Source organism: Leptinotarsa decemlineata, unplaced genomic scaffold (genome assembly GCF_025532065.1).
Source record: "Leptinotarsa decemlineata unplaced genomic scaffold, Ldec_3_MD MMD2_tig00026299_RagTag_RagTag, whole genome shotgun sequence".
Lineage (NCBI taxonomy): Eukaryota > Metazoa > Arthropoda > Insecta > Coleoptera > Chrysomelidae > Leptinotarsa > Leptinotarsa decemlineata.
In genome coordinates, this window is record NW_027412676.1 from 8,682,241 (window position 1) to 8,707,427 (window position 25,187).

A 25,187-nucleotide genomic window follows, 5' to 3' on the forward strand; every position below is an offset into this window, starting at 1 on the left:
CGCAGGATCGTATGAAGTATATATATCAAAAGGGCTCCAGGGAGTTTAAAATTTACAGGCCAATTATTTATACCTTTTATCCCATTATTTATGCCAACGGAGATTGGGAAAAAATGTGTTAGTTAACAATTGAATAACTTTTTAAAAAATGGGGATGAAACTTTTTTTTCTACGGGACTCGATTCATTCAAGTGTTAAGAAGATACTAGATTTTTTTCAAATTTTTAAAGTGACGTTTTATGTTATAAAAAAATTATTTCTTTTGATAAACTCTCTTTAGCGGCAGCGTGCTCATGCTGTAACAGCCGCGCGGAACCCTGTTTTCAACGTCAAATTAAAATTATAAATAATAGATAGAGTTTCGGAAGTCGAAATTTTTTTATCAGAAACTTCCTCCTCTTTAACGAGCTTTTTTTAAAATTGCTTAAATATTAATATTTTCTGAGTTATTAACGAAAAACTAAATACCATTTTTTTATCTTATTTTGTTAATAACAATTGCAATTGCAAAAATTTTTTCTAGAGGTGATTCCGAATCAAATGAGCTATCGCTCATATTTTTAGGACCTTTTTATCTCTATTTTTCATATTTTTGAACTTGTTGATTAGCCTAAATCAGCTTTTTTAGATTCGCGTCAAAGAATTGTTGACGAATACCATCAAATGAATTATTTCCGAAATAATTTGGAATGTGAAAGAACATTTCGAACAAAATCATTATTTCACTGTGGACGCGGGTGGTCAGCAATTTGAACCTTCAATCAACTAAGTAGTAAGGAAGCAGCCGAAATTTAAAAAGACTTGTATATACATTATCAAGAGCTTAGAATATAATAGAATAAATACATCATTGGTGTAATATCTTACTCGACCCAAAATGCCATCGAAATGTTACCTATATGTTATATACCTATATAGTAGACTGTTTCCTTTTCGTTTGGCACCCTGTTTGGTACTGATATTATTGATTTTTATTTCCGTTACTATATAGCAGAGAAAAGTTTCAACTTCCCAAAATATAATTTCAGGAAGCCGGACATTCACATTTAATAAAATCGATTGCAACGGATGACTATTTAACTGACAGGAATTGTGGGGCTTTGAATGTTGCTAAAAATAATTGTTTCTTTTATTTGTCGGTAGAAAAAGAAGGCCTGAAAATTACACCTGACAATTATGTTTTTCCTTCTAAGATAAGAGATTCTGATGTCCAAAAACCTAAAGTACAGGTGAGTTTCATTGTATATCAATAGTTTGTCAAGTACTATCAAAAATATCTGTTTTCAGATTTCTTCTGTAAAGAAAATAAGCGATGAGCAAATCTACAGCATAACCATTGAAACTGATCAAATCGCATTATTTGTTTGGTTGGAATCACCAGTCATATCAGGAACATTTTCGGAAAATGGATTTTTGATGGTCAACAATACAAAAACCGTTTATTTCAATAGTGAAGAAGAATCAATTTCACCGGAGGAATTGTCAGAAACGTTGACTTTGACGCACTTGATGGATGAACAATACTTCTAATCGATTTCAAGATCAAATTTAAATGTACAATTCATCGTATTTTCATCTATTTTTGTTTATATTAAAATGATATCAATATAATATTAATATTGATTAAGATTCATATTTTTTCGCTGTATAGAACCATTTATTCCTCAATTGAATTTTTGCTTCTTTATACAATAATGTATTGGTAACTTCTAATCATTAGCACTGGGGGTTATAATTATTCCGTCCTATCTCTTGCCTGTAATGAAATGCAACTAAAAATAAAGCTTAATTTAGTGGTTTCTGTCCTCCGGGTCATTTGCGTTGTAAGGTGCTGGAATGTCGCTCTTTCAAACTTTTGGTATATTTAATGTCCCGAATTGGTTCAATAGACACATTTTTTTCGGGCTACCCGCGACATATTTTTACGCCATTTTTGAATATGTTTGTCCCTTCTGTTTTTAACTAATGGTCCCCCGACAACATGAACCAGGAAAGTTTAATATAAAAGGTCATCATAATTGACTGGAGTAATATTTGACAAAATTAACCTCTTCAACTCCAAGGTGAAGAGAAAACTGTCGAGAAAGGTTGAATATCTGAGATTGATATTAGATCCCAGACTGATTCGAAATCAAGAAGTAACAGTGATGTAGACCTAAAAAAGACATGGAGGATAAAACCGAGCATGATGTATTATTAGCTATACTCAATGGAGATTGAACCTATGATATCATAAACTTCTTTGGTGTGGTGACCAAAGATGAAACGCAGAGACGTTCGATTATTTGGGTACAACGGAAGCAAAGAAAATAACACCGATAGCAGCGCTGAAGATACTACACTGAATGTATATCATTTACATCTGGTAATAACGGGAGAAGCAAAAGAGATCTGGCAAAATTAAAGTGTAGAAATATGTAGAGGAATGATCATGGCACCGAAGTTCACTTTCGATACAAACTCCACGGTTACAGGTACCTACATATCGTGAAGTGTCGATAAAGAACAGTGATTTGCAGAACATGCTTGGCAATGGCATATAGACGGGTCATAAACCGATCATAGAAAGAAAACAGAAACATATTATTAGAGGCCTCAAACACATGAGCGGATCAATATTCTCATAAACAAGCAAGCACTCGGGGTATTAATGCACTCAAGAATGACATTGCGACAGATCTAGAAATGCCGTAAAGAATTAAAGAAACTGGAGGACAGTAATAGACTGATACTCTTTACCGAATGTCAGGACACCTAGGGATAACAGGTAACATAAAAGATAATGATTGTCTTAGACATACGAATCATCAACTCCCTGTACCAACTATGGTAACAGATTAGAAAATGGTACAATAGAATTCATTTCCAACGAAGCTTGACAAACATGACAAAAAATACAGTGACACCACTATAGCTCTCATCATATGTGACTTTTTCAATTATGTGGTCACATGCCATTCTGGACCTGTCAATTCTGACATTTCACAAAGAACTTCTCAAAAATCGAGTTATCTCTGGAAATTTCTGAAGTTGCATCAGAAAAAAGTTTTCAATTTTTATTTCATTATCATATTTCAACTCTTTACTGTCACTTCGAGTTCAATCAGAAACTGTCCGGATTTGTCTTGTCGACAGGTAAATGGTTAGGTGATTGAATAAACGAGTGTGTTTTTCATTTATCTATGTATTTGAATTGTATCAAATGTGTATTAAGTGTACTTAGATAATACATTCTTGGCTTAAAAATTATTGAACCGGAAAATTCACTAGAAGCGCCTGCAGCTGCCCTAAGGCCGTTGGGAGACCCTCGGAAGAGCTGCAGGCGTTCTCTGACGATGACACGGCCCTCGCGTACGAGACGTCGCGCCTGATTGTGTTTCTTCCGACAGGCCTTGGGTTTGTGGTCTGTCTGTTTTCGTTCGGCCTATCTGAGGCCCTTTTATTTTCAGGGCGTTCTGAGCACCAATGAAAGCTTGCTGGGTGTTCTCCCTTGCAGTTAAAGCATCGCAAGGGCGAGTTTTTAGGTATTTTGCATTCCATGGTCATATGCCGTACGGCACATCTGACGCAGGCTGGAACTGCTTTGCAGTTGCATTGCGTGTGACCGAACTTTTGACATCTGTAACATTGCCCTGCTCGGTTTCTCGACTTCTGTGTTTCGGCGCTTACACGCACGTTTTGAATTTCTGTGATATCATGTATTTTGTTTTGGCTCCTCGGGACCAAAACAAGCACGAACGGTATCGGTACCTTGTTAGCTTTACTCAGGATCTCAAATCCTTCGACCTGGAGTTCGGTCTTGATGTCTTCACACTCTATGGACTCTGGGACTCCACGAAAAACTACTCTGAGTGGTTTTTCGCTTTTCATTGTATAGGTGTGGTAGGGTATTTTCTCTTGATCGAGGATCCGAGTAATTCTCCTATAATCATCTGTATTTTTAAGATGGACTTTAATTCCATCTGTTGTGTTCACCGCCCGTAATATATGGAGATGTTTTGCGCAGCAGCAATCGTGTTAAAAGCTTTCCACTTTTCTTTTGCGCGGATGGTTATAGGTGGAGGCTTATCAGCTTTTTTGTGTGTTTCTGCCCGGTCATTTTTCGGGGTGTCTGTTACTAGTTCTTCGTTGCCCACTTCCATTGAGTCAGGTAGCGGAACTTCTGTTTCCTCTGTATTTGCCAACTCAGTTTTCTGAGTGGGCTTTTGAATTTGATCTTCCAGTCCCACGCCCGGCTTTTGTGATAAGGCGGGTGTGGTTTTATTTGATTTTGGCTTATTGGTCCATTCAGTCTGGGAAAAACAGGTTTTAACTGTTTGATTTTTTGAGCCGTTTCTGGCTCTTTCTTCCTCTTTTTTGGGACCTTTACCGCTTGGCTTTCTTCGCCCGACATAATATCGTAGCTGTCCAGATCGCTGATATCGAGTCGGAGTCGATAAGACGATGAATTAGAGGTTTTTTGTTTCTCAAATTCAAGTCCATTCTCTTTGCAAAGAATTTATATGCTTCCACTAGTTCGGTACTACTTATTTGATAGTATTCTATAATAGTTGATATTATAGCCAGACTTGCTTCTTTTAGCTTTTTACGAACTTTCGTAAAATTGAAAATCGTTTCTATAACTTGTTCCATCTCGAAAGATAGATGCTACACTTCGAAATTAGCACAACGAACTTGTCAACTTGACAGCTGTCTGACATTTTTATTGTATTTCATGATTGTTCCAAATTTCATTATTTATTGACTTTGTTTGGTTAAGTTTGTTAAGGCAATAAATGCATTATCATTAAAAAAAGGACTAATATACTCTTTGCCGGTGATTCCATTGAATGTGGGAATTTTATTTCTGTTATTTTCGGGATTATTCACTCTTCCACTTACACTTGATATGGTGAAGTTTTGTGTCCAATCACTGTACCAAATATTGCCCAAATACAAATAAATGGTCCCCTTACCCTTTTGCGAAAACTACTACTACATTAAGTCAAACGAGGACAAGCAAATGAACTGACGATGTAATTATTCAGTTCATTGGATGTAATCTGTTACTAAAACGATGAGGCGACTTTTACATACCTTCAGCGGTGTAACCACAACTCTCAAATTTCAATTAGTACCTTGAACCAAAGGTAACAGTGAATTAATTGTAAACTCTACTTTTTGACAATATATCCAGTTTATTCAAGGTCAAATCTTTTTAAGTTAGGTTAAGTTATTCCTTTACTTCCGTTTACTTCGGTAATCTGTGCCTTTGATACGCATGACAACTGTCATAAACTAGAATATTCGAGGTCAAAGGTGATTTCTGTTTTTGGTAAAGTTTTGGAGTTTTGGTGCGATTTCAGTTGAATGTTTGAATCAGAATTCTGTTCATAATTCCGTTGATACTTTTTTAGGCATAATTTTAGAGAATCGTTGAATGTAAATTTTAGTATGAAATCCATGTGAAATTGTTTTGACTCGATTCTTGACTATTACCTACATTTTAAGTGTCCATTCATCGATTGAGATTGCCGGATAATTGTTTTCAATTTTCTCGTAATTGTGGTGTATAATTATTATTAATTATCGTTTCCAAATATTGCGAAACTGGCTTCCTTCGATGAAAATTTCTGTGGGATGGACGTAGATCCATTGCCCAGTAGTTCTTCAGGTATGAATTTTTTAGGTTAGCCATAGAAAATTGTGACAAGGAATTCATTTCAAGGTTTACCTACCTCACTAGTTCTACAAACGCTACCCAAAATTGATGAAAATGATATTTTGAATTCTAAACCACCTAAAGAACGGATTTTGGAAATGTTGGATTTATTAGAAATTCATGTAGAAAAATTGAGGAAAGGAGCCAGTCAACTCGAAGAAGATAAAGATGCTTTGCTCTCAACTTTAGATTCCGTTATGAATGCTGATTCAATGTATAATATGGACGAAAGTAAGATTATACCTTAACTGGGTAGTTCTTTGTTTAAAACGTTTTTTATCTTAACTTTATGAATATTTATCCTCCAAATAAAAAAAATTTTGAAAAATCGGTAAGTAATCCAAATGAAGTTGAATGTTGGACCAGAAACACAGAATACCTTTAGAGAAGATACACAATCTTATTAAGGGTGGTAATAATCAATATAATTTTTCCCGGATTGTTATTGAATCTGAGTATGGTAGAACAAAGATAACTTAGTGAAATGTTGGATTAACAATCTGCCAAGATGACATCCTGATAATTACTCTACTGTTAAAAAAATATATAACTGTTAAATTTCAAATCATTTGAATATACAGTTAAAATGATGGTGACTGCAGTGAACAGTTATCAAAAACAAATAGTTATTATTTATACCAAATATATCCAATATAATTATATATAGGATAAAATGTATTCCCTCACCTGTTCTAAAAAATTTGGAATTTTAATAGATGTCTTTAAGACATCATTTCTGTAGGTCTTTGAAAATGACAAGAAAGGGGCATCTTTATGACATACAATTTATGCCTTTGGTCCTTTAAACCTATTGTTGACCAAAACTGGATGTCTTTAAGATGTTGAGTTCTGTGTGGGTCCAATGGTGGTTGGTGTCTTAGTTATGGAAGTAATCTGTTCCAAATGGTTTCCAGGCTTAAAAAAGGCTTGTTTGGACATAATAAATGATCAAAAACTAAGCAACAATCCACTGTTTGAATGTTGGATCTACCAAAAATTGTTCATTCACACTTTCAGAAAATCCAATGCTTGCTTTTCCGGTTTCTCTGAACATATTGCCATCATTCTTTTAGAAATCGAAGAACAGTTAACCCCTAAATGGTATCAAACAATTTGTTCGACAAAAGTTTATGACAATTAGAAAACACAACCTGAAACATTGCCTTATTCTTTATCATGATAATAGCAGATTCCACACGGCACATCAAACAATTGTTTATTTAAAATATGGAAAAATGAGTGAAGAGCGATTTCACTAGTTTACACGGTTTTCATACCCCCAGCTGGAAGTTATTATTTTATTTATCATTTAATTAGAATTATCCAGAAAAAAAAATGTGTCATGTCTGGTTTAAGAAATAGTTATTTACTTAAAGGGAATACATTTTTAACCAGTTTCTATTATAATGGACCAACAGTAATCCCCTAACATCTTTTCATCCCAAATTCCTTGATTTTGTTTTTCAAAAACCTTAAAATATATGTGGAAAAGTTCCTTTGTTTGTCACTCACACTTCCTAAGTTTTCAGGGAAAAACTCAGATGCGAGTGCAGAAAATGAATCTTTAATAACATGTTAACTCCCATATGTTGAAAATTTTCCAATAATTCGGTAACAATTTGTAATTTTCACTTTTTTTAATTTTCCAAAAAATCTTCCACAACCATTTTGAATGACTTCCAAGCGGATTTTTCATTAACAGATAAAAGGCTTTTAAACTGAGAATTTATTTTATTTATTTATTTATTTGCCACTGAGGTACAGTATGTACATATGGTATGTCAATAACTTAAAATTAATATATATATATAGAACATAATAACAGTGTGATACGAATAAAATAGGTAGGTATTTCATTTATCATATATGTGTATATACATATATGCATATATACACACATACACATATATACACACATACATACACATATATAGACAAGACACGTATATAAATTCCTTAGTAAAAATATGGAACAGGCGTCGAAGATAACACTAAATAATAGTAAGAGGAAAAAAAAATAAGTAAAATCATTGCTCAACAGAAATCATCTTCCAGGAATTCATCACAACTATAGTAACATTTTTGCAGCAGCAATTGCTTTACTCTACCATGAAACACTTTATCAGAGGTAATTTGTTTGATCTGCTCTGGTAATTTATTATACAGATTTATGGCATTATACAAAGGGGACTTTTTATATTTCGTTGACTTATGACTTGGAATACGCAAAACATCACCATGACGTGTGTTGTAACTGTGCACCGTTGCGTTTGTTTCTAGTTAATGGATGTTAGATCTAGCAAATCCTATACATTTAAGAATGTATATGGAGGGAGCCGGTAATAATTTTTCCCTAACGAATACTGGTTTACAGCTGTCTCGGTGTTCAATGCTGAAAATTAGTCTAACAATGCGCTTTTGTGCTACGAGTACCATGCTATGATATTGAGGGATATATGTGAATATGCCATAGCAAAATAGATTTCTAGTAGACCTGCTGTGTCCATGCATGATTTCATTTGCCTTAAAGCAAAGAATGTCTTGTTTAATTTGTTGCAGACATCTTTTATTTGCAGATCCCATGATAAGCTTTCATCCAAGTAAGTTCCTAAAAATTTTATTTCGCTGCTAATCTTTATTTCGTCAATAGTTTGTAGGTCATCTGGAACATTATTTTTCCTATTATAGAAATTTACTATTACAGTTTTTGTGGAGTTTAATATTAATCTGTTTCGCTGACACCAGGAGCTAAAACTATCGATTATGCATTTTACCTTACTAAGCAGTACATCAATATTTCCCCCTGTAACTGTGATAGTGGTATCATCCGCAAACATGGTAAGGTGGCAATCTTTCAGATATTCTGACAAATCATTTGCATACAACAAAAAAAGCAATGGTCCAAGCACTGACCCCTGTGGCACTCCAAGCTTAACGTCGTTGCACCTTGATCTAACATTTTCACATTTTACAGTCATGGTACGCCCTTTGAGGTAAGATTCAATCCATTGTAACAAGTTATTCGGGAACCTAAGTTGGGTCAGTTTTGCAACTAGAAATTCATAATACCCAATCTTTCATAATTTTACGGATTTGTTGACCAACAAATATACCTTCTCAGTTTTCCCTCTGTAATGTTTGTGAAGATTTTTTGTAAATACCGGAAAGTATCACTGTTTTTGTGAAGCGCCTTCACAAAATGTTTCATGAGTCCCAATGGAATGTAAGACGATTCTACAGCTTTCGCAAAACACATGAGGTGCCCACTTTTCATGTTGATTTTCAACAGGCAATTCAAAATAATGAAGAAATGTACTTTTTACCGAATCTAAAATGGTTCTTCTCTTTTTTTGAAAATATAAACTGCCACAAACATAACAAAAACCACCAGAACTTTGTTAAAACGTTCTATTCGACATTTTAAATCAAATTGAAATAAGATCATTGTCGTTTGAAGTGAATGAATAAGTTATTCTGCTATATTTCTGCTAATATTTTTAGGTTTAACATATTTATATACATTTATTTCGGGGTATAAAAAAAGAAGTTGAATTTTATAAACTAGTGTTTTCTTCACCTCAACAAGCAGTTGGGTATCAAATTTGATAATTGGTTTAAATGCACACAAAATTGTGTTAATGTTGAATATTAAAAAAAAAATATTGATTTGTTGACAACAAAATGTTTTGTTGGTTTTGTAAAAACTTGAATGGCGACCCAAGTACTCTAGCGACATGTATAGGGTTTTTCAACAAGAACTTCCGAACTTTGACAATTGATGTCAGCCATTTTTTTGAAGCTTCACCTAACAAATTAGTTGACACTTATTCATTCTGTTTTGCCAAATCACCATGGACAGATATAGCATTCAACAACACGTGCAAATAATAAAATTGTTACTTCCTCGCAGAATTGTAAATTTTGCAAAATAACTCCTGGAAATCTGATTTACCAGTACCACCTCAAACGTATTGAAAAAATCCATTTAAATCACCAGAAACTCAAAATTTACTTAACTGAATATTATAACTGCAAAAGATGAGTAATTCAACCAAATTTCTCCAAAATATACAGTCATAAAATACCTTGAGTAGTGAGTTCATTGCTGAGCCTTGATTACCTATAATAAGTATTTTTCATAATTAATATTTTTTTGCAATATTTTTAATCCACCCTTAAGAGATTTTGTAACAAATAGTACAGCTTATAAATTGAATATTGGACAGTTCTGCACATTTTATAATTTTGCGGTGAGGAGAAACGTCCAAGAAAGCTGAACAAATTCACCATGACTGAACATGCTAGAGCCTTTTTGATTTAGTATTCATGGTTATCAAACAAATTTATGCAGCTTTCAAGAAAATTTCACCCTAAAAGTGTTTTAACTAAACGAAATTATTAAATAAGGTATTTATGTTATAGATGATCGGGATGATGTCAACAGGTATGCTGATCGGATAATGAGCAGATGTATGACTGTAGAAGTAAAAGTACTTACCCAACGAGATAAAATGCAAGAAGAAGCCTTGTTCCAAGTAAACCATTTGATTGATGGACTTGTGGTGGCTCTGAAGGGAGATCCCGAGTCTGCCAAGGCTAGATGTGTAACCTACATGAATGCTTGTTCATCGAATTTAGTACAGGGAATTACTGACAAAAACTTTGAATCTGCTTTACTTGGGTGTACCCTTGATGATCAAAAGAAGGTCAAGAGAAGGCTTCAAGGCCTGCTGACTTATTTTGAGAAAATGAAAGTAATATCTCTTCAATGATTACCATCAAAATAATATTTATATCGTTGAGAGTTATATAACTTGTATACACTTCAATAAGATTGGCCAGAATTGTTTGTGTCAACTTATTCTGAAAATACACAAAGTATCTGAAGGTGTCGTCTTTGGAGTATATTTATAGTTTACACATTTTATACTTTCAAATACCTTGTATCCTATTTCCTCATCTATAATTGAATATGAAAGTTAAAAATAATCATTCCTAATTACTTTACATTCAAGAAATCTTGTTACAGATGGTATCAGGAAATTACCACCATCTCAATAAATTCTCTATTCATCAGTATGTCCAATAGTTTATTCTTATAAAAAATTATAGGTGTGGGGTTTGAATAAGAGAAATATTCTACTTATCAAAGTTTATATCACTCGTTAAAATTCCATAATAGTAGGCACTAAATTCTCAGAAATAAAACGAAAACATTGTTGTTCTATTGTGATTATATATATTTTATCAGCTGATGATATCATCTGATAAAATATATAGAATCACAACCTGACGTTTTCATTTTAATGCAATAATATTTATGAGAATTTACTGAGCTATTAAGGAATTTGTGTAGCAGATTCAATGTACATTTGAGTATAAAGAGTGACAAGAACTTATGTTAATTTATCAGCTTCAGTTATATTAGAATTTTTAGTCGGAATTATACCCCAGCGTTTGCCTTAATATTCAATACAAAGTTACTACTGACAACATAATTAGTTTTTTCAATCAGTAAATTTCTTTCATTCAAGTCCATATTGAACTACATTCAGTTTTACTTGAATCAATATATGGAAATGAACATTTTTATAAATCTTGGATACTCTTCAAAGGCTAGTGAAGAAGGATCATAAAACTGCAACAAAAATGTTCATTATTCCGCTGTTTCCTTAGCTATTTTCAGGGAATAGTCATAAGAACTTGGTAAGACTACACAAATCTCTGGTTGACAATGTTTCATGGTGAATTTTACTAGTTCGGAATTCCATTGTCTAATTTGATATGATATGATTTGAAGTCGCAGAAAGAACAAATAAAATTTAAATTTAAAATGAAAAGCTAAAAATAACAATTATATTAAGCAGTAAACTGCGAAATGAAATTGCAATAAAAAAAATAAACAAAAAATTAAAAATTTAACAATTAAAAAATGAAATAAAATTAAATATATTCCAAACCAAGTTACTTCACGCTGTTTCGATTGATAGTATCCTAAATCGTCTGTAGGTGATGACTGGGACATTCCTCCGAGAGATAATAAAAGTAGTCGTCTCTCAGAGGAATAGTCCAGTCATTACCTGAAGACGATTGTGGATACTAACAACCGAAACGTGAAGTAACTTGGTTTGAAATCTATTTAATTTTTGAATTTTTTGTACCAAACCATTTCATGGTTTATTGCTTAATATAATTGTTATTTTTAGCTATTCATTTTAATTATATTTGTTCTTTCAGAGATTTCAAATCATATATTAGACAATGGAAGTCTGAACTAGTAAAATTCACAGATGATTTATCTGTTTCAAATCAATAAAATAATAACTTGTTACAGCATTAGAAAAGTATAATATTTCTCATTGTGTAGTCACAATTGAAAAATGCCAAACTGAGTTTATTTATACAGGTTATCTTTCAAAAAACTGAAATAGCAATAAAACAGCATTTTTCAGAAATATATTCATTTCAATAAAAACAAGCAGCATTCTTCAGAAATATACTATTCATTTCATATGTGTACTTACAAGTCAATTTAGTTTTTTTGGAAAGTATATTGGTTTCGAATTTACAAATATAATTGTTTCATTACTGATCAGTTTCTCTTGTCTTCACAAAATTTTATGATGGCATTACTTCAGCACAAAGGCGACGCAGTAATTTGTTTTCAATATTTGAAAACTTCACAAACATTGTGAACAGCATAAGCCTACTTTCGGAGCATCATGTATTCCAAATAATCAAAATTAATAAATGTAGCTTTCTTTTGTTTCCATCTAGCTACAAAGATATTGAGATGTATTCCATTGATAGCTTTTCAATTATCTATAAGGTATTTATTATCAATGAAATGTTGAATAAAATATGAATCGATTCAACTGTGTTTTATTTTATGTTATAACAGAAAAAAGCTTCAGAGATTGTGTATAGCAGAATCTCAGTATTCTCAACACACTAACATAAACTGAAATAGTGTAAAATAGGTTTTTTAATAAAAAGAGGTAGGTACTGGTTCAAGAGAAACACTGAAAAATTATGTGAATAAATGCCTGACTGAACCCAACAGTTAGTTCTCAGTGCATATTGTTGACTTTCTTGTGAACTTAATTTTTTAAAACATTGTGCCTAGAATAAAAATGCTTTACATCCTGTCTTCACTATTGGTTTTTTGATTGAGGGGTTCATTGATGATTACTTGAAACTGAAAAAATTCAGGAATTCTAAAACGGAAACCTGAAATTTTTCAATAAACTTAAATAGAATATCCTCATTCCTCTTTATTTAGCAGAAATCTGAAGTAGAGCAATATTTTGTTTGAAAAAACTGGTGAATTTGTTCAAGTGAGAAAATATAACTACAGTACATTTGCCAAAGAGTACGCCTCAAAGATCATGTCAAAATAGGATTTATGCTAACTGGCCACATTTCACAAATATCAGAGCGAGTGGGTTTTTTGTGTTCAATGTAGAAGTACGAATTTTGAATATTATTTCAATATGCCAAAGTATCGTGTAAGAATTAATGAAATCAAAAAAAAAATAACGGCGGCCTCAAGTTGTGCTGCAAATTCTCCAGCGGATATGTGAAGCTACTGGAACAACTGAATCTTGATTAAAAAGATGTTAGGGAAAAGTCTGTAAATTAGTTTCGTCAAAGTTATGGCCGACTCATACTTTTACTTAAATAAGGTTATTACAATGTAAATCAGTGGGAACATTCATACACTACACTACAGATTTGGATCCCAATGAAATCAGATCTGCCACCACGAAAGCAGTCAACACCCGCATTTTAAAGTGCTTGGAAGTGAACGGCCAGCGATTCGAACATATTTTGAAATATTCCACATGATTGTTTTACTTTTTTATAATTATTCATATCAATATTTCCAATTTCAAGTTTCTTGGTGCTTTTTTAAAGTTTATCCAAACATATTGAAATTGTTCTGAATTCTTATAAATTTCTTGAGGTTCATTGGCGGTAGATTCGGATACATTTCATTGAACTTTCTACATGTTCTGCTGATAATTTTGTCACACTGTCCAAAAATAATAAACAAATTCATAAGAACTTCGTTTGAATAGTTTTGTTCCATCGTTTTGAAGGTATTTGCAACTTCTGAAGTGACGAAAATGTCGATATTATTAGGAGAATGTCACAACGCTACTGTCAAATAGTAATCATGGCCTGCTTACCAAATACCGAATGGAAATACCATTCTGAAGGGACATTTTCACAAATAAATGTTCATAAGTCTGAAACTTGACTAGTTAGGTATAGGTATGATATACATAGAAAGAAAGCAAATTTCAGCAGCTTTCCGAATTTTCAATAATATACAGGGTGTTCCATTTAAAATAATCAAATTTCAGCAACTTTTTCAAGCAAACGAAAAAACTGTATTTTTTTACCACCCTGTATTGAAGTAACGGAGATTAGGCTGACGTGTGGGAAGCGTCCAAGTATCACCTAACTCCAAACCAAATTTCGATATCATAGTACTTCTTAACTAAAAGATATTGGCATTTTTAGAAGTCATGATTTTCGAAGAAAAAAATTGAAATTAATTTTTATTTCGAAAACGGTAACAGATAGGTATAGGGAAATATCAAGAAAAGTTGTCGGGCAATTGTTGGAGATTCCAAAAATAATATTATATACAGAGTGTTCCATTTGAAAAATCAAAGTTGCTACTGCTTTCTAATAGAAACGGCAACACCGCATTGTCGAAAATATTTTAGTTGGCTAGAGAATGTCCGAATATGCCCTCCATTAAATTTTCGAAGTGATCCGTTGTCTGGTTCACCGGAAACGTCTAATGTCCCATCCACCGTGAATCAGCCTGTATATGAAGTGTAATAGCAACACATAATTGATATATTTTCCTAACTTTCTCCTTTCAATTCCGAATGTCACTTCAAATATTTTTAATAATTTGTCCCAATAATTTGAAAATCAAAACACCCTAAACTTCTGCATGAGCTACTTTTTCTTCAGAGGCTATTGACCATTGGAAAGTCTATTAAGTACCCCAGGAGTATACTGAATGTTGTGTACATTTGGTTCGTTCTACATCGGAACCACAAAAAGGAGCGTTAAAACGCGCTTGACTGGACATAAAAGAACTTGCTGCTATGGCCAGACAGATGAATTGCCAGTTTCAGAAGACGCTCTCTCAGAGGGTAGCTATGACATTGTCTTCAAACATACGCAAGTTCTGGATAAAGCCAGAGGGAAAGCTCAAACATTAATAAGACATGTATACCGATACTTCACAAAACAAAGATTCTCCCAATAACTGAAAAAGGGTCGGACCGATAAGATACAAGAGCAGTCGGCCGTCCAAAACCTAGTCCCATTAAAAGTACAAACACACCAGGAACATTTTCAGTTCAGTTTGTGTATCGCAGCAAGGTAAATCACATCGAAAGTTGCCGTACCGCCTTTGATAATGTACGCCAACATAGCAGACGAAAGGTCATGTATAAAAACCTGCAGATCATGGATAATGAACTCGGAAACGCAGTCAGCCGTGCGACACCTAGTCCCATTAAAAGTACAAACGCACCAGGAACATTTTCAGTTTGCGCATTTCAGCAAGGTAAATCACTTTGAATGTTGCCGTATCGCCTTTGATGTCTGCCGCAGTAGTAAACGAAACGACATGTATAAAAACCTGAAGATCACAGATAATGAACCGGAAACATTGGGCTATTTGTTATACCATTGAGTGTTCGATATGGGTGAAGATTTGTGGACAAAGGAGTTATCAACTGGATTAATGACGCAAGTTTTTAATTTCAGTTTGATGATCCAAGATAGCACAACGTTCTCATTCCTTTCTCTTAACCTATTTTAATAGTAAACATTTTATGTCAATACCTGGGTTTGAGTTATTGAATTCATTATATTAATAATTGGTTGACAAATTCATTATTTTTGTTTTCCCTGAATTTATTAGATATTCATTTTTATCTACAATTCATTTCACAATGTAGTATGTATAAAACCTCTTATATTTTCTTTTTTTTTACTGGGAGATATCATGTGTCTGAGATCTTAATTACAATTATTTTTTGTTATTGTGAATTTATATATCCAACTTAGAGAATATAATAATTAGGTTATTTTAAATATTAATATAGGATTTTACAATGACACTAGAATTCAGTTGACAGAAATCATGTTTTCAATTGAGAAATACATGAGGTTTTCGTGTTAGCATATTTCATTGATTTTTATTGAGGTTGGTTAATCCAGTGCATAAAAACGGTCAACGTTAGTTCCAATGGAAGTGCTTATCCGATTCATAATCAATACACAGTTCATAAGCCCACTTCGTAATATATAAACTTGTTGATCATAAACCTCAACTTTTATGAATTTATTTTTTGACAAACATTTCAAATTCGCCCACAGTGGGTAAACAGAAAGGTTATTCTCCTAACCTCAAAATGTATACATTCAAAACTGTAGTGCCAGACTGAAATGATATTTAAATTAATTTACCATTTTGCACAAAACACTAGTAAATTGTACACATAAACTTTCTTCTTGAATTACTCCGTTCATTAATGAGAATCATTGAATCCAAATTGGATTGGAAGGATTGCAATAAGAATAAAAAAAATCTTAGAACTTGGCACATATCAACGCTAAAGTATCTAGAAACACTAATGATTTCAACGATTTTTGAGCTGATTGCTTTTAGACAGATTTTGTTTTAAAATATGAAATGATTCATGTTCATAAGTCAACGGTAAACGCCGTTTTTATTATATATCAATAATTTGTCCACATTAAAGATATAAATTGTATATTATCAATAATCAATGTATCCAGTAAACCAGCTCATGAAATGACACAATGTGAGGGTTTCAATCTCGAAAACATTTCTGTATTTGGTTGATATTTGATAAGTAATTTTGCCTTATTAGTTAGTCACTGCTATTTATCCCTTCATATTCTTAAATAATATGTATGGATATATAAATTCATCATTTTTTACAATTATTCCAACATACATAATTAGTATAAAGCTGGAGATGAAAACAAATGCAAAATATCTTCATTGCAACATTGACTATGAATCAAGAAATCTTTACATCTGTTTGTTGTATTTTTTTGTTCTTAGAACTATTACACACAATAAAACAAAGAACTCTGTAAGAGCCATAGTTGAAGGTGATAAATACATCCAACAATAAATGAAGCATAGAACAATAGCAACAGCTTAACAATTATATTCTTGAAAAGAGAACACATTTCCTGTTTAGTTTAGTTACATCTTCAGATATATTTATTACTGACAGTAAATGAGTATTTCTCAGGATATTATATGCCATAATTTTTTTAGTGTTTAGGTTACTTCAAAATACCTTTATTTTTAGCAATTTATTTTTTATAAATGTTACACTTACACCTACTATATTTGAAACACATTCCATACTCATAAAGTGAGTAGGTATATATAATAAAAATATCTTCTTCAAGATATAGCAAATTAATTTTGCAAAACGAAAATATTTTCCAATCTCGCCTTTGTCTCAATAAATTTTCTAAAAATATATACAATGTTAAAATTACAGGCACAGTTCCCAACCGTAACAATAAATTGGTCTGGTGAATAGTTGATATCTCAATTACTTATACTGGTTAAGGTGCTCCTGATCATGAAGACATTGGCAGAACACTTCAATATTGAATGAGTAAATCCTCGATTTCCAATGTCAACTTAGAAAAAAGGGGCCTTTCATGTGGATCCGCTTGCCAGCACGGGTAAATTATGCGGATATAAACAGCCTTTGGACAGTTAGGTGGACAAGGAAACCTGTTGAAAAATAATGATGAAAACAATAAAAAAAGTATTTCCAAAAATATTCATTTGCTAATCCTATAAGAAGATGAAAGGATTTATCAATGGAGTGGTTTCAAGAAAAGATTCACAATTCTTCAAAATTAACGTAAAGTTTGTAAAAATTAGAATTATGAAATTAGAATTTGTATTTAGTTGATATTTGATAAGTATTTTTGCCTCATCAATTAGAAATTGCTATTTACCCCTTCTTATTCTTAGATAATGTGAATGGATATATAAATTCACCATTATTTACAATTATTCCAACATACATAATTAGTATAAAGTTGGAGACAAAAAAAAAATACAAAATATCTTCATTCATTGCAACATTAAGTATGAATCAAAAAATTTTTACATCTGTTTGTTGTATTTTTTTGTTCTTAGAACTATTATACACAATAAAACAAAGAACTCTGTAAGAGCCAGTAGTTGAAGGTGATAAATACATTCAACAATGAAAACAATAAAAAAGTATTTCCAAAATTCCAAATATATTTATTTGATAATCCTATAAAAAGATGAAAGGGAGTGCTTTCAAGAAAAGATTAAGGATTCTTCAAAATTAATGTAAAATTTGTGAAAGTGGTGAAATGAGAATTTGCACTTATGACAAAAAAATAATAAATTTCATTTTCTTCAAAAGCTTTTTAGCAGAACAATATAAAAGGTGAAACAAACTGGTACTTAAAAAATTTGCTCAGTGATCTATACCAACACACAAATTTCTATAAATTGATGGATGTAGCTGTACCTAAGTGGTAGGAGATCATCATGAAAAATGAAAATTAAAACTTCCTATGATTTTTACTATTTGTATTTGTAACTAAAGTTACTGTAGTTTCGCCCTACAAGAACATTTTCAAACTAATAGAGTTGTATTTAAAACTGCAGTAACGTTGGTTACAAATACGAGTGGAAAAAAACAGGAAGCTTTAATTATCATTTTACACAAATTTGTATTTCATTCGATCCAATCGGAAAATCTCAGCCTGTAGACAGTATTCTAAAAATACGGTTTCCTTGTTCCAAGGTTTTTGTGATAAAACAATATCACAAACTGTTCAAGTGGAGGGGACAATGAACAGACCTAATTGAGGACCAGCGAAAACAATCTTTACAATTCCGAGAATCAACTAGGCCAAAAAGATGACATTTTTTCTGCTTTGAGGCAAAATACATAATCTGAAAATTACAATGGACAAACCAAAACAAATCATAAGGTGAATTTTTAGAAGATGAACTAAATTACTAGAAAACATGTAACATGATGATTCCGTCTTTAAATCACTAGAGGATCAAAATATATACACTTTACTGATGAGGTGTAGACAGTCAATATGTTGAAATACATTTTTAGATACTCTCAGAAAGGAGACTATAATGAATCTAGAGAAGATTGTCCTCAGAGGGGTGTAATTACCTCTGATATGATTGTTACTTGTCATTAACCTGATACTGAAGCTGCACAAGCACAGCTGAAGGATTCAAGGTTGCCTTAGCGGTCATTATCAGGGGGAAGCCCAATGGGGTCCTATCAGAATCCTAGCAAAACACTGCAGGTACTTACTTGAATGGAAAAGTATGAAATTCTGCTCAAAATGTCGAAAAAAAGTTAAAATTTCTGAAAGTATTAATTGCTAAAAAACTTGAAAGAGTCATCAATGATATTACTTTCAAAGCTGCAGCAGCATAATGTCGCAAAGTAATTGGAAAGTTTTGTGAAAACAAAAATGATTCACTGTTAATGAAACTCATGATTACAATGCGCAAGTCAATTTGAAAAATTTCAATTAATCGCTAGTCTTTTACGTAATCAACTGCAGCTCTAGATTTAATTCTGAATCTTACACAGTTACATTCATGTGTAACAAAAGAAGCAGTTACCATTATTATCTTTAGGACTCTGAAAACAGAAAATATGAAATATCTTTGTAGGAGTATTTCTATATACATCTAGAGGTTCTACTTTTCACTGCAAATATTTATTTTATTTCATACACTGTTCTACAGGATGAACCAATTACAGAATAGGGAGAAACAGTGGCATTTACAAATATGTACTTGCATAGTATCATTTGTGAATTTATATAAAAAAAAATTAAAAACAACTGTCAGTTAGCTAAGAAACGTCTTTTAATTTGTATAATCTGGCAGTTGAATATATCTAGGACACGACTAACAGAAACTGGCCGATACTTGATGAAACTCATCAATATAGTTTATTGTATGATTTTCACTATAAAGGGTTTTACAAAAACCGCGACACGTGTTTCGCTATACAATAGCTAGTTAATAATGCTTGAGAAAGCTATTGTATAGTGAAACACGTGCCGCGGTTTTTGTAAAACTCTTTATAGTGAAAATCATACAATCAACTGTATTAATGAGCAAATATTTCACCAGCTAGAAAAGTCTTTTAAGTGGAATATAGAATAGTTATAAACAGCTGCCGAACGGTCACCCTCTATGACAAACAGGCGTACCGATCCAGAATTATCTAGGTGTTCTGATATACTGAGCGTTAGTTACGATGTCGATATTAAAACTCTTTAATCCCTTTAGAATCACCTTCACCATCTTACTATAGAGTCCTGTGTTCAGGAATGTCTTTGAAAATCACCTGCCACGCATCTATATTTTAGCAGCACTGTCAGCTCGGTGACTAAACTTATTTAGTTATGTGATGGAATTGGCCGATACTTGATGAAAATCCATAACGTATTCAAGTTAACACTTCGTGAGATTTTCTCTGGACAGTTCTCTGGACAGTTTCTCTGGACAGACAAGTAATACTTGTTTTGCTATACAATGGCTTCCTGAATCATTTTCATAGTGATCATCAGTATAAAAATTATACGAATTGATTTTTCTCTCCCACAAGTAGGCCTAGGGATTTTTTTCAGTCCCAAATGAGTTTATACAAGCAACCCTTCATTCACTGGACGTGTTTTGCTATACAAAGACTTCCTCATGCGTCTTCATATTGATCATCAATATATTGTGTAGTGGTTTTGTTAACTGTTCAGTGAAAATCTCGCAAAAAAGTGTTACTTGAATAAACCTAGTTGAGACTGCAAAAAATCCCTAAGCCTACTTGTGGCAGAGAAAGTATCACCTAAACCATTTACTAGAATTTATACTACAAAGACAAGTGTTTTAGAATGATTTGAGAGACACCTGCAGCGCAAGAATCTACATCTTATCAGACATGAAAGCAGCACCGCAAGCTCTTTAATTCTAAACTGACTCAGAACTATTACTACTCATGGCAAAGTAAAATGCACGCATATCGAACAGTTATCAATTTGAATATGGGTGACAGACAAATGCTTGCCTGTCTTTATGTTGTTTTGAAAACTGCCAAATAGCTCCTCAATATGATTTTCTTCAGAAGCTGCAAATTTTTATATTTTTCCTTCTTAGTTTTCTTCATCATTATTTTATAAATGTCACTCATTAAAAATGTTAGAAGTTCAAAAATGGGGGAATTTTATCAAGTAAAAAACAGATGTATATTGATGGAGAAGGGGTAGAAATAAAAAATATGTTTTTTTACAAATCTACCATGTTTTCTGATTGATTCGGCCGTTACTTGATGAAGATACATAGTAGTTTCACAAACTACACTTCATGATTTGATCTTCACAAACTTTATTTGAAAAATATATCACGACATGTGATTCAAATCATTGTTGATAAAGCTACTGTGTTTTAAACATGTCGTGATATACTTTTCTGATAATGTTTATGGAGATCAAATCGTGAGGTGTAATTTTAGAAATCTATCATGAAAGAGTTTTACATCCAACCACTTTCTATACTTTACAGCCAGCCAGCTATGTAGCCTTTGTATTCACGAAGCTTATTTAATGTTTCAGTCTCAGTAAAAGTCGAAAAACCTATATAATCAGTTAGTCCATCAATGAATCTAACAGGCATAAGGCTATATCTGAGGAACCTAAATAACACTCTATAGAGTTCCATATATGTTTGTAATGTAACGTATTTCCCGACACAAACAGAAAATTGATTTATAATCATAGTTTAGTTCTCATAGTAATTTCATAAATTATACCTTACGATTTGAAATTACTATGGATCTTCAACAAGTAAAGGCAGAATCAATCAGAAAAGTTTGATTCTCATTGGGAAACAAGTCTATGATTCCATATCAATCATTTAAATTTATATACTACAGAAACCCATACCTTGCACCTCGTTCCAATGCCGTCAAAAGAATTTGCTGCTGTTGACCTTCCATCTTTTCATCGATGTAAGTCAAATTTGGTTCTTCTCCATAATTGAACATTTCGCACATCGTCACTCCATATGACCACACATCTGAACGCACCGAGAATTTGCCATCTCTCAAGCTCTCAGGAGCATACCTTTGAAAATTATTGATGATTGTAGTTATAATTACTCACAACATTTATAAGCATTTATAAGTCATATATATATTTATATTAATGACATCAGTTTATGTCAAAATTGTGACTTTATGAATTTATTTGCTGATGATACAATGTTAACAACATCTCATAAAGATTTAGAGATAGCTTTGACAAAAATGAATATCTGCTTGGAGGAGATTCATAAATACTTGAACGTCAACAAATTAAAACTAAACGTATCTAAAACAAAAGCCATGATTCTGACCACAGCATATAAATATAAATATATAAACATAAATTACTATTTTTTGGAAATTAATAAGGAAAAAATAGAATTTGTAACCGAAATTAAATACCTGGGATTCATGTTAGACAACTGTTTATCTTATAATGCACACTTCAAATACATAACTAAAAAAATATCAAAGAAACTTTACTTTTTTACTCGAATCTCTTATCATTTGTCAGTTTTTTCCAAGGTCACTATATTTAACACAATCATTTAGCCTCATTTCGAATATTGTAGTACATTACTACATGGGTGTGATCAAAACAAAATTTCGACTTTACAAAAACTACAAAATCGTGAATTGAGAGTCATATTGAAATGTAATCATTATACAAGCATAAAATTTATGCTCGACGCATTACAATGGTTATCAATAAAAGGAAGGTTCTATAGATCAGCAATGATATTTATTTTTAAGACTATTAATAATATGTTACCATCTTATTTTGATGAATTCATTATTTATCGTGATAGTACTCACAACTACGAGACAAGACATAGTTATCTTTTTCACTTGCCAAGATGCAGATTAACCAGCTCAATGAAAATATTGTTTTATAAAGCTTTAAACCATTTTAATAAGCTGCCAAGAGACATAAAACAAAGCGAAAGTATTTATATATTTAAATCTAAACAACTATATTAAAACAAAAACAATTTTGTAGGAAAAGACTCAATGATGCAGAACATCAGTAGTCTTAAACCTTAACATTTATTATCATGTATCAGTATGTTTTAAATTGTTAGTATAGTCTTATCTAAGTTAGTTAACTTTGAATTTTATTTCCTTTTCTATTTTATTTCTCAACATTGTTAGGTTACAGTCATATGTATGACTCTAGTTATTAGTTATTATTATTGTTGGTTAAGGACATATTATTATTGTTTACTGATTTATTATTATTATTGTATATTATTATTATTATTATTGTATGTATATTAGGATTTCATAAATAAACGTATTCATTCATTCATTCATATGTGTTCTTACCATTTGATAGGCAATTCCCTATTAGGGGTTTTCAAAATATAATAGTCATTAGTGCCCATCACTTGTGCCAAGCCAAAATCAGAAATTTTCACGTGGTTTTCATCAACAACAAGAATATTACGGGAAGCCAGGTCTCTGTGAACAATATTTTTCTTTCCTAAATAATCCATACCCTGAAAATTTGGATAAATTAGTAGTTTTTCCCCCATGAATTTATTACCCCACCTTTGCAATATCAAGAGCATATTTTAAAAGTTGTGCCTCCTGCAATAACTCCCTGTATATTTTTAAATAACTCTGCAGAGATCCATGGTGAACGAATTCCATCACAAGTGATATTTCTGGCTCTCTCAAAACACCCAGTATCTCCACAATGTTTGGGTGCTTCAGAGACTACAATTAAAATTAAAAGAATTGGTACTTGGAACACTTGGAATTTCAAAAACGCACCTTCATAATGTTAATTTCCCGTTCAAAATCTTGCAAACAGGAAGAAAGTGCAGAAGATTTCAATTTCTTCACAGCTACTTTTCGGAGATCCTCAGAATCACCATCTACACATTCTAATGTTCCTTTAAAAACTTCTCCATAAAATCCCTAGAAGTTGAATAATTTATTTGATTCATTTTCAATATGAATGGATTGAATACCTGTCCTATTCTCCCTTGTAATACAACATTGTAATTTCCATCTAGCTCAAAAACACTCTGCATTGAGTTCAAACTGTCAAGAGAGGTGGTAGCAGTAGATATATTGAAATTTGACATTAGATTTGACCAATCATAGGCATTTGAGTCCTCAAGCTCCTGGGAATCCATCAACCAGTTTTGAGATCTTATCAAAGAAATACTTGATTCATCAGAAAATTCGTTGTCTACATCTCTAGCTTCTACCAGATCATCCGAATAGGCAGCAGTAGTAGATTCTGAAAATACCATAAATGACAAAATCTAAATTGAGATAATATACAAAGTTCCACTTTTTTATCACAACATTAATATTATCTTCTTAATTACAAAATGTCGATTCCCTTTTCTTCTGCTCTCTGTTATCATCAATTACTTCACACACTCAGTCAGAGTCAAGACAAAATTTTTAAATCTTACAAGCAACTCAATCCTTTCGCCAAGAAATTCCCAATGGAAGTATTCTTTCAACAAAACAATACTCTTTTATATATGATGAAAGTAAAACTTTATGCTGAAGATTATATGGTAGAAACCGTGGCTTTGTTTGATGGAGGTTCCAATGTGACTCTACTGAGATACTCCACTTGAATGAAAAGTTAGAGCCGTTTTGTAGTATACATGGGACGAATATGACATCTTGACCAAATTTTGACGCATTTTACATGATAACTCTGCCAAACCTGAAATCAAACTATATTTCCTCATATCTGAAATGTTTGACAATGGTAGTCTTGAATTAAGGAAACAATCTTTCATCACAGAACATTACCTTAAAGAGATAGTAGAGCCAATAGTTGATCAAGATTGGGCAGATTAGAAAAAGTACTCTTCTGACAAAACCAAACAAGATAAAATTCACGACATATTTGTGTCTTGAAAGGAATTTAAATAGTTCATCGAATCAAAAGGACTGGTATAAAAAAAAAGTAAATCATACTTCAGACGAAAATAGAGAGAATAGGTGGAAAGGAAAGACAAGCCAGAGAAATTCAGATGATTGATTCTTCAGTAGAATGTAAGAAAGGCATAATAAAAGTTACAGGTCAAATCATAATGAAGAAAAGAGAAATGAAACTTTCTATGTTTTTACCACTTTTATTCGTAACTAACGTTACTGCAGTTTCGTTGTATACAGACATTTTCAAACTTATATTATAAGTATAAGTTTGAAACTTATACGGTAAGTATAAGTTTGAAAATGTCCATATAGGACGAAACTGCAGTAACGTTAGTTACAAATAAAAGTGGTAAAAAACACAAAGCTTC

At 32.2% G+C, this 25,187-nt stretch overlaps 3 protein-coding genes across 5 annotated transcripts in view; 2 read left to right on the plus strand and 1 right to left on the minus strand.

The window, feature by feature from the left end:
* The window catches only part of LOC111513488 (beta-mannosidase), a 37,931-nt gene extending 36,308 nt beyond the window's left edge, over positions 1 to 1,623 (plus strand). The window contains exons 13-14 of the mRNA XM_074180518.1: positions 1,029 to 1,229; positions 1,288 to 1,623. Coding sequence (XP_074036619.1) covers positions 1,029 to 1,229; positions 1,288 to 1,530 — 444 coding nt within the window. The 3' untranslated portion in view covers positions 1,531 to 1,623. The remainder of the gene's footprint in view (positions 1 to 1,028; positions 1,230 to 1,287) is intronic.
* Positions 1,624 to 5,265: 3,642 nt separating this feature from the next.
* On the plus strand, positions 5,266 to 12,572 carry LOC111511579 (BAG family molecular chaperone regulator 2). Its single transcript, XM_023167607.2, has 3 exons — positions 5,266 to 5,653; positions 5,708 to 5,932; positions 10,124 to 12,572. Exons 1-3 carry the CDS (start codon positions 5,620 to 5,622, stop codon positions 10,471 to 10,473), a joined length of 609 nt encoding a protein of 202 aa, XP_023023375.1. The 5' UTR covers positions 5,266 to 5,619; the 3' UTR covers positions 10,474 to 12,572.
* A 3,059-nt stretch (positions 12,573 to 15,631) lies between these two features.
* Positions 15,632 to 25,187, minus strand: part of hop (tyrosine-protein kinase hopscotch) — a 44,431-nt gene continuing 34,875 nt past the window's right edge. For all 3 annotated transcript variants that reach the window (XM_023167603.2, XM_074180519.1, XM_074180520.1), the window contains 6 exons: positions 23,883 to 24,157; positions 23,683 to 23,829; positions 23,458 to 23,625; positions 23,233 to 23,405; positions 21,767 to 21,946; positions 15,632 to 17,528 (listed from right to left, as the gene is read on the minus strand). In XM_023167603.2, coding sequence (XP_023023371.1) covers positions 17,393 to 17,528; positions 21,767 to 21,946; positions 23,233 to 23,405; positions 23,458 to 23,625; positions 23,683 to 23,829; positions 23,883 to 24,157 — 1,079 coding nt within the window. In that variant the 3' untranslated portion in view covers positions 15,632 to 17,392. The remainder of the gene's footprint in view (positions 17,529 to 21,766; positions 21,947 to 23,232; positions 23,406 to 23,457; positions 23,626 to 23,682; positions 23,830 to 23,882; positions 24,158 to 25,187) is intronic.